Source organism: Clarias gariepinus, chromosome 3 (genome assembly GCF_024256425.1).
Source record: "Clarias gariepinus isolate MV-2021 ecotype Netherlands chromosome 3, CGAR_prim_01v2, whole genome shotgun sequence".
In the NCBI taxonomy this organism is placed as follows: Eukaryota; Metazoa; Chordata; class Actinopteri; order Siluriformes; family Clariidae; genus Clarias; species Clarias gariepinus.
This window is the reverse complement of record NC_071102.1, coordinates 46,022,501-46,032,500: the sequence shown is the minus strand read 5'-3', so window position 1 is coordinate 46,032,500 and position 10,000 is coordinate 46,022,501. Positions and strand designations below refer to the sequence as shown.

The 10,000-nt window shown below is 39.9% G+C and overlaps 3 protein-coding genes across 3 annotated transcripts in view; 1 reads left to right on the top strand and 2 right to left on the bottom strand.

The window, feature by feature from the left end:
- stat1a (signal transducer and activator of transcription 1a) overlaps positions 1–1,422 on the bottom strand; it is a 24,285-nt gene extending 22,863 nt beyond the window's left edge. The window contains exon 1 of the mRNA XM_053492018.1: positions 1,266–1,422. The gene's annotated coding sequence lies outside the window, so the exon portion shown is untranslated. The remainder of the gene's footprint in view (positions 1–1,265) is intronic.
- Positions 1–10,000, top strand: part of glsa (glutaminase a) — a 91,017-nt gene that overhangs the window by 36,484 nt on the left and 44,533 nt on the right. The gene's annotated exons all lie outside the window — the stretch shown is intronic.
- The window catches only part of mstna (myostatin a), a 4,001-nt gene continuing 1,073 nt past the window's right edge, over positions 7,073–10,000 (bottom strand). Inside the window, exons 2-3 of the mRNA XM_053492026.1 lie at positions 9,855–10,000; positions 7,073–8,951 (exon numbers count right to left, since the gene is read on the bottom strand). The exon at positions 9,855–10,000 is cut by the window's right edge and continues 225 nt beyond it. Of these exons, the coding sequence (XP_053348001.1) occupies positions 8,571–8,951; positions 9,855–10,000 (527 nt within the window). The 3' untranslated portion in view covers positions 7,073–8,570. The remainder of the gene's footprint in view (positions 8,952–9,854) is intronic.

The following is a 10,000-nucleotide window of genomic DNA, read 5'->3' as shown; positions in this document are numbered from 1 at the left end:
ACACCCTGTCGTTGATTATCTTACTACAGCAGCTCCACACACAGAGGTTTACTCCTTACTAGGGTTAGTACACCCTCTGTGACGGTTAAAGAGTCTGTAGAAACAGTTCAAAGGTTAAGAATAATCTGATGAGCTTTAATGTAATCAGTGATAATAATAATAATAATAATAATAATATTTCAGGTCGAAGCCCACGTACATGTCTGTCTGTAACAACGATGAATCAACGATCAATCTTTTAAACTGTAATTTCACAAATTTGTTTTGGTGTGTCATCATTATACAGTGCTGGATTGGTGACGAAATATTAGGAAATTGTACAAAATGTACCGAGTTCACGGCAAGATTTATAATCTACTGTTATTTCATCTTATTACAGTCGATGTGAAAGAGAGAATATAGACAAGTTTAAGTTTACACTAAGTTGTCCTTCTTTGGTGCTCAGACAAATACACTCCCTGTTCGGTAATCGGAGAGTGAATCACAGATGAGAAATGGAAAAAGTAGATCAAAGGATAAAGATGAAGTTTTGTCTTAAAACCACTCCAGCGTGTTAAAATTCACTTATACCACTTCAGCGCTGTTATTTCAGCCAAAGTGAAAATATGAACTAATCCCAGTAAAAATATTCACTTTATCTTTTCTAATTAATATCTATTGGTGCAGGTGTGTGTTTACATTGAGACAGTAGCGCATTAGTAGATTATTATACAGTAGATTATTAAATCCCACACATAACTGTTCATAACATCACTTTTACTCCACATTTAGATTCACTGATGGTGCAGATTAAACTTCAGGTAGAGATCTAAGGACTGCAGGAGATTCAGTAAAGTCTAGACAGATGGTTTTGTGTGATGCTGCGACGAAATCTGTCTGGACAGACATACAGACATACAGAACATGTTTCTGTGACTGGTTTCTGGTCCTCCAGTGTTTGTAAAGATATCACTGTACAGACAGAACCTTACTTTACATATGTGTGTGTGTGTGTGTGTGTGTGTTTTTAACGTACAGTAGTAATATATAATTCTCTCTCTCTCACACACACACACACACACACACACACACAGAAGGTAACACCCCCTAACTAAATCAGTCAGTCCTTTCCCAGAACCTGTGTAAATGCTGGTAATGACACTGTACTACACCGAGTGTGGCTTTTAATCTGCTCCACTAAATAATCAGGTCACTTCCGGTCTCTAACACACAAACATCCTGCTGTTGTTGACGGCCAACCGACGCCGCTCGCGCGCTGCACTCACCTCCACCACGGCTGACGGACCAGGCTGCGGCTCCCGGTTCTCCTCCGAGGGGTCAGTCGTCACTCCGCGGCCTGTTAACCCCGGCTCCGGTAACACCGATAACACGGATAACACTAACCCTGCGCTCCGCTCCGCTCCGCCCCCCAGCCGCGTGCACACGCCCGCGCAGCGAAGCAGCGACGTCGCGGCGCAGCGCAGGTTACACGCAGGTTCGCAACGCGCGCATCCAACCAATCAGGACGCGACCTCGAAACGACCCGCCCACCTTCCCGCGAATCAGAGCGCGAGTTTCAAGAGAGGCGTGTCGCACGGGGAAAAGCCCAGGGAGGCGGTCACGTGGTTTACGGGAAACTGAAACCTGACGGTTTGGTGCCGTTTTTCCGGGTGAAAACGAGGACAAGGCGAACCAACATCGAAAATAAAACAGCAGTAACACTGTAACACACACTTTCGCGTTTCATTTTCCATTCTGCATTTAAATGCTTTGGTGAAAAAGAGTTTTAAAGCAAAAAAAAAACAAAGTAAAAAGGTGGTTATTTCATGCGTGTTCTGAAGTAAAGAATCTTATTTCACTTTAAACGCCCTCCTGAAAGTCTCGTTAATGTTGTACACGTTATTGTACTGCTATGATTCATTTTACTCCAGAAACTGAGATGTGATGTGAATCAGCTTCTGCAGTACAATTCTGAGTAACGGTACAGGTTCGGACAGGACGCGTCCCAGGAACGTCGTCTCAGGAACGTCGTCTCAACTGGCATCAAATGTTTTCTAAAAAAGCTGCGTGACAGACTGAAGGACTGAAAGTCGTAATCCATTACGAGAGTGAATCACCACCTTCCCCTTAAGAACCCTCATTAAAACACACTGATATAAAAGTCGATGCCATAAGCGAGATGTGCCTCTTGGTCAGCGCTGGAGGTCAGGTTCATGTCGTTCTGTAGCTCGTTTCTCATCTCCATTCTGCATGGAGAAGATTTTGAGCCACCACATCACACCACACAGAACACGCCACACATAAGCCTTTTATTCTTCTTCTTTGTTGTTTAACAGCAGTTGGAATCCAGTAGGTTCCATCACCTCCAACTGTAGGTCTCACTCTCCCTCAGTACAGTATTTTACTGTCATTTCAACCCTATACAGTTCAGTACACAGTGAAACAAAGCAGCGTTCCTCCTGGACAAAGGTCCGACATACATACAACATGAATTTACAACATAAAATAGCAAAAACTAACTAGCTAACTAAGACACCTTATTAGCTGACTAGCGGAGACAAAACGGATTAACGCTATAAATTTACCCTACAAAAAGTCAACCAGATAACATAAAGTGCATGTGCAAATGTGCAACCAAGAGCGACAACACGACAAACAACATGACACAATCCAATACCGAGGTAATGACTTGAGTGGGATGAAAACAGTAAACATTTCGTGTAATTAGCAGCAAAGGATTTACAGTGCTTCCGGAAAGTATTCACAGCGCATCACTTTTTCCACATTTTGTTATGTCACAGCCTTATTCTAAAATGGATTAAATAAATTTTTTCCTCAGAATTCTACAAAACACCCCATAATGACAACATGAAAAAGGTTTACTTGGGATTTTTGCAAATTTATTAAAAATAAATAAATTGAGAAAGCACATGTACATAAGTATTTACAGCCTTTGCCATGAAGCTCAGAATTGAGCTCAGGCGCATCCTGTTTCCCCTGATTATCCTGTTTCCCCTGATCATCCTTGAGATGTTTCTGCAGCTTAATTGGAGTCCACCTGTGGTAAATTCAGTTGATTGGACATGATTTGAAAAGGCACACACTTGTCTATATAAGGTCCCACAGTTGACAGTTAATGTCAGAGCATAAACCAAGCATGAAGTCAAAGGAATTCTCTGTAGATGTATAAATTTCTGCCGCTTTGAAGGTCCCTAATGAGCACAGTGGTCTCCATCATCCGTAAGTGGAAAAAGTTCGAAACCACCAGGACTCGTCCTAGAACTGGCCGGCCATCTAAACTGAGCGATCGGGGGAGAAGCACCTTAGTCAGGGAGGTGACCAAGAACCCGATGGTCACTCTGTCAGAGCTCCAGAGGTTCTCTGTGGAGAGAGGAGAACCTTTCAGAAGGACAATTATCCCTGCAGCAATCCACCAATTAGGCCTATATGGTAGACTGGCCAGATGGAAGCCATTCCTTAGTAAAAGGCACATGGCAGCCAGTCTGAAGTTTGCCAAAAGGCACCTGAAGGACTCTCAGACCATGAGAAACAAGATTCTAGGGTCTAATGAGACAAAAATTTAACTCTTTGGTGTGAATGCCAGGTGTCATGTTTGGAGGAAACCAGGCACCGCTCATCACCAGGCCAATACCATCCCTACAGTAAAGCATGGTGGTGGCAGCATCATACTGTGGGGATGTTTTTCAGCGACAGGAACTGGGAGACTAGTCAGGATAAAGGGGAAGATGACTGCAGCAATGTACAGCAATGACAACCTGCTCCAGAGCGCTCTTGACCTCAGACTGGGGCAACAGTTTATCTTTCAGCAGGACAACGATTTTAAGAACACAGCCAAGATATCAAAGGAGTGGCTTCAGGACAACTCTGTGAATGTCCTTGAGTGGCCCAGCCAGAGCCCAGACTTAAATCCAATTTAATGCATTTTGGAATAAGGCTGTAACATAACAAAATGTGGAAATATATATATTCTTTATTCAGCAGCTCCACACACTCTGTCTTCTTTATCCAGTATATTTCCTCTCAGTACTGCTCAGCATCTTGGTTTTCTGTAAGTTGCATATCTGCCACCTATAGATTTCACTCTCTGTTAATTTTACGAATTTTAATTTTGGACTTAAAAATTAACTTTTATTTAATTTTTCATTTCAGTTTTCCTTAAAACCACCATTAACTGCTTCTTCCCCTGATCAGTGTCTCCCCATTCTAAAAGATTCTTAACATTGCCATCTACTCTCCCTAGTTCTTGGAGCTGTGACATCATACCTAGCCTCTCCTGCATATATTTTTTTGCACGAGAGCATTACATAAGCCATTATGCTGCTCTGACTTTTTAAATATATACAAACAGCACTATGGTATGGTTTTCATCATTATGATGCGGTCAAGTTACACTGAAATGCAATTGCTGTCCAAGCACAGTGCTAAGCCATGCCTAAGGGGTGGGGCTAAAACCAGGGGAGCGCTTTAAAAGTGGATTTCTTTTTCCAGGGCATGCTTTCCATCTATATGAAGCGACACCTTTAATGTCTACATCCCATGGTAAAGAGATTGGGGTTCTGTGTGTTTGTGTGATGCTGCACTGCCTAAAATGTTCGTCTGTGGAGCTCACACTGCTGAACCACCACCAATATTGTTAGGAGATCTTGAGTTTGAATTTAGTTTTGGTTATCCAAGGTCTGGAGTTCAAGAGAGCACAACCAGCCATGCTTTCTTTGTGGAAGGGGCAAACAATATCTGTGCTGTCAGTCAAGGGAAAATTAGTGTGAGTGTAGGCATTTGGAAGAGAACACATTCCCGCATCGGTGGTATGAAGCTGCTGCTCCTTGAGTGAGGTCTTTAACCCATTAAACTGCTTAGTTGCATAAATTAAAGAAACAGAAGTACTATCAATGTTTCCTCACCGGTGTTTAACCCACACTTTCTCATTTGAATTTTTGCTTGTTTTTAGACAAATCTTTATAATATTACTATAATATATATTATATATATATTATTATTATTATCTCTACAGAGAAAAAATAAAACGATTAAGATGAAAAACATTTCTGGAAGTATATTAATTTTAATGATCAATGTTCTATTTCCATGTTCAGACATGACCGTCATTCAAGATCCACATCAGTTAAAAGTGAAATAAAAGAACTGAAACACAACACAACACAAAATAACACAACATAACTTTGCATAACTGCACAATAGAGTTCAGGTCCATAAGCCAATTCTACTCACATGAAAAAAAGACTAAAAATGTTCCTGGTGGGAATGGGTAGCTGGGAATGTTGCTTGTGCGTCCCGAACGTATTCATGTCTAGACTATGAGAACGAACGAGGGGAATGTCTCCAGTGGAGAAGATCACTGACTTGTTTGGTTGTTTTTTTTGTTTTCTTTTTTAAATCGGATGATTGCCAAACATCTGCTCATCTGCTCTGGGGATGGAAATAGCATTTCCCCTTTCTCTCTCTCTCTCTCTCTCTCTCGTCCTCTGACCACCACCTGCTAAAGCCGCAGGATGAGATGTTCTCAGGGAGGAGATCCTGAGATTTAGACGTTATTTTACATAACAGCATTAGCGCTTGTTCTGGATAATGCGCACTATCCGAGAGCATCTTTAGGAATTCTTGGAAGAAAGAAAACATCAAAAATTCTAACATAAAAAGGTTTCAGATAGAAGTGAGCAGTATTGATTGAAAATACTACTTACTTTTTTTTATCATCTTGGCCAGAGTTCTTTAAATAATGCTAGCATTTTTTATGTTTATTATTATCAAGGCTGTATCCTAAGAATGCTAACTTTATTAATACCAAATAGATTCTTAAATTTAGCATTCAGTGGACAATGGTATCTAGTTTACAAATAGCGAGTAATTTCACGATGACCTAACATGTGAATCGTAATGATTTCCATAACAACTAAAATGTAAGGAAGCATTAATGTAACACAGTCCTGCATTCAGTCAAATTTTTTAGGTTTCTCAAGAGAAAGGCTAAAAAAGGTTATGCTAACTCTGCATTTCTTTTTAACCTGCATTAACCTTAATCAGCTAAGCATTGGAGTGTGTGCTGAGTCCGCATTAAAACAATACACACAGGAATCCTGATCACAGTGGGACACCGCTAACATTGCTAATAATAAGCAACTCTGTTAGATACATTTTTTAAAATGAATTTATTTTCTTCTTTCTTCTGAGTCTTTGACTCAGTAACTAACAAACCTTCTGCTCCAAAATGTATCAGACTAACTTTAATGGCTAACTGCTTTAGATAATTGAATGAATAAACACAGAAATAAACAGACCATCAAAAACAATTTCTTTCCAAAGCTCTCTCAAAAATGCTAACACTCTTGATACTGAATAGAAAATTAGCATTGTCGAGTCATGCTAACACTTTTTATTTGCTGTTAGCCGTGTAACCTGTTTAACCCTCGATGAAAAAGTAACGCTAACTGTGCTTTGTATTATACACTCTTTATACACTTTCTTTCAGCTCTTAAATATTTTTCTTCCTGATAAAGCTAGTTTTTTTTTAAGAATCATCAAAGTCCACATACTGTCAACTATCTACTGACAATTATCCTTTTTTATTATATATATATATATATATATATATATATATATATATATATATATATATTAACTATTAGCTATTTCTACTTTCTTTATTTTAATTTTCTTCAGTTAAATAAGAGGCTAATTCTTCAGGTAAAAAATGCTAACACTGCTAATAATAGACATAGTGTTTGGGAAAAGTGAAATTAACATATTTTGCTTGTGCTAACTGGCATATTATACACTTTTAGCCATTTTTCCCTCTGATTTTAAACTTCATTTTATTTTTAACTTTTCATTCTTTGCAAAAAAACAAACATAGTTTCAACTAAATATGTTAGCTTTAGTCAGGAGTGCGCTAATGCCAGATTTCTATTTCTTGAAAAGGGTATTTTAATTCCCAAAAGTGTGGGCTTTAGTTCTTATTCATTATTATTATAATTATTATTATTATTATTATTATTATTATTATTATTAATAATAATAATAATAATAATAATAATAATAATAATAAGTAGAGTCCTACAGGTTGTTATTATTTAGTTGAAATTGTGCTAACCTGACTATGCTAGTGTATAACAGGGTAATTTCTATACCTGTTACACTAGCTTCACTTTTTTCTTCTCACCTAGACAGGTCAGGTTTTTTCAGCCGACACAGACTGTTATTCCGACTTTTTCTTTTTTAAAGTTTATCCCTAAAGATGCTAACACTGCTAATAAAGAACAGAATGCTCATGATGGTCTTCTAGTTTTTGAAATCTTATGATTTGCAATACTGGTGTTATACATTAGTAATACTGGTATTACTGGCTAATGGCACATTTTAGTTGTTGTACGCCTTTAACAAAGCGAAGAACATGACCATCTGCCTGTGCTCTTGTTGTCCTCAAGCTGAGGGCACGAAATTGCTGTTTTTAACATCCCGGCAGGGTCCCTGCGCTCGAGCTCGGTGCTTGTTTATTTCTCTAAAGGGTCGTAATCGGCTCCACATGCCTGAGGCAGGGTCAGCGGGGACGTTCAGGCCGGGTTAGCGAAGGACAGAGTGCGTGTAGGTTATAAAACAATTCACTTCACGTCAACAATCGGCAGCCGGTGGCTTTACACAACCACTCTCGCTCGTCATAAACACGAGTGCTAATCCCAGACCCTGATCTATATTATAGAGATTGGGAAAAAATCAATTGAGTTATTAATCGTGTTTTTTTGTTTTTTTGTAGATTCATGTATCTCCACACTCACTTCAAAATCAATTATTAATTAAATTTATAATAGAGACGCACCAGGCGATCATCCAGTGACCAGAAGCAGCTGGTTTTGAGATTCTGAGTGGTGCAACGTGTTTAATTTTTTTTTTATAAAGTTATTATTAATCAAAAACTTGTATAAAACACAAGAACATGGTGTGTAGCCCTTTTCTGTCCTGTTAGCATTGCTTTTGCGTGTTTTATTTCTCTTCTCTGAACGCTGCTACCTTATGTTATGCGTGCACCTAGCAGGACTGTTCACTCTCCAGACAGCGCAACCCAAAGAAAAACGCCTCACTCACTCAGAGTTCCTATTCGGAAAAAACAATTCAAAATTGTTGTGAAAAAGTCCTAAAAGTGGGTTTATCGTTTCTTTAGTAACGGCTCACTCAAAGGAACTGTTACAATAAGCGCTTAAGATCAAAGGATTTTTAAAACTCTTGATACGAAGTGCTATTTTATTTAATGATCAGCATTTCGGTGTACGGAAGAAGTCTCCAGTTGTCAGCGCTTTGTACCAGTTCCACTTTATGTTCATAACCACCAAGTTCACACATTTCACATGCCAACGTGACAAGCTGTGTTTTTTTTTGTAGTGTAATTAATGTCAGGCTGGTGAAGGAAGGAGTGTTGCTGATATTCCAGAACGTGTTACTATAAACAGATAAAAGTGGTGAATGATACTGTGACAGAGATAAGGCAGATTTCCTCTATGTTCCCAATGGAGCCGAACTTTTCTACGATCAGCGTTTTTTTTCTATGATAAGGCGAGTTTTCAGGAGCAGCCGCAGAGATCCACGACCATAGACGGGATCTTGCCATAGATGATCTGCTCGCGGTGGTTGAAGTAGAGCATGTTGATTGGGGACATCTTGGTGGGGGTGCAGCAGGGCCCAGCTGTGCCGCGCGGATTCGCCTTGTTTACCAGGTGCGTGTGAGGGAACTTCTGCAGATGTACCTGCTCACACTCCCCGGAGCAGTAGTTGGCCTTGTAGCGCTTCGGCGCAATGATCCAGTCCCAGCCGAAGTCCTCGAAGTCTACGGTGAGCGGGTAACGGCAGCAGCGGGACTCTGAAGAGCGCTCGTTGCAGTCGAGGCCGGATTCTCGCCGGGAACGCTTCGGCGTCTCTGTGATTTTGATCTCGAGAAACGGTTGCTACGAAAATAGATACAAAGAGAGCAAGAAGTGGAGTGCAATTAATACGAGTCGGAGTCATTCGTAAAGCTCTAGTGTGATACTGTGCTTATTTATCACATTAAAACGAATAAAGTATGATTTCTGATCAAGAATGACAAAAAAATTAAAAATATTACCAGAAGTACGCTATTGCAACAGGCTTCTACATCTTGCTACATAAACAAACACAACATGATTGTTTCACAAGATTCCTCTGATCGTTCCTCGGGCCGATGTTTCTTCAGTTCCTCACTTAATTTTAGTTCCTAGTTATGCTAGACACAAAAATTTCGTTTATTTTAGAGAAATTATTTACAGAAAGTAATTTTTATTTGATCAGTGTTGCCTCTGGTGAGTGTACCTAGGTAATATATGTCTAGGTTTCCTGTAACTTGTTGCTTGCTAGTCAGAATGTAGAATACGTTCAAAAAACGGTTTTCTTTTGTAAGATTGTGACTTGGAGGCATCCAGAAAACAACCTAATTTGCATAAAATTAAAGAAGAATATTTGTCATAATTTTTAGAAGTTTTTATAACATGGTCATTTAAAAAATCCAAATGATTACAGACTATCCGGTATCTACACTCCTGATTTCTGATTCCTGTTTGCCTCATTTTTGCAGACCAGTCTCCTACCCAAAAGGAACCGCCCAACTGCCCACCTGGATTGCGGGGGCTGCCTCTCCCCATGGTACTCTGATGTAAAGACATTCTCCTACAGCTAGCTAGTTAATCCGTCCATAACTGGAATTCTCAGACTGAGCATTAACTTTAGTAAAACTTTTATACCAAAAGTATATACGCTAGCTACAAACGAGCTAGCATCAGAGATTTGTCGCTTTGTAACACTGGTTTTAAGAAGGTGTTGGCGAATTAGCTTACGAGCCCCTCCTCCCCCGACTCGGCAGAGGTCACCGCCAAGTCTTTGCCCTGGCTGTCGAAGGCCTTGATCTCGATGCCGAAGTTGCTCTCGGGCTGCTTGAGCCACGACTGCAGCAGCTGCTTCATGTCGACGCTCTGCCACGGGT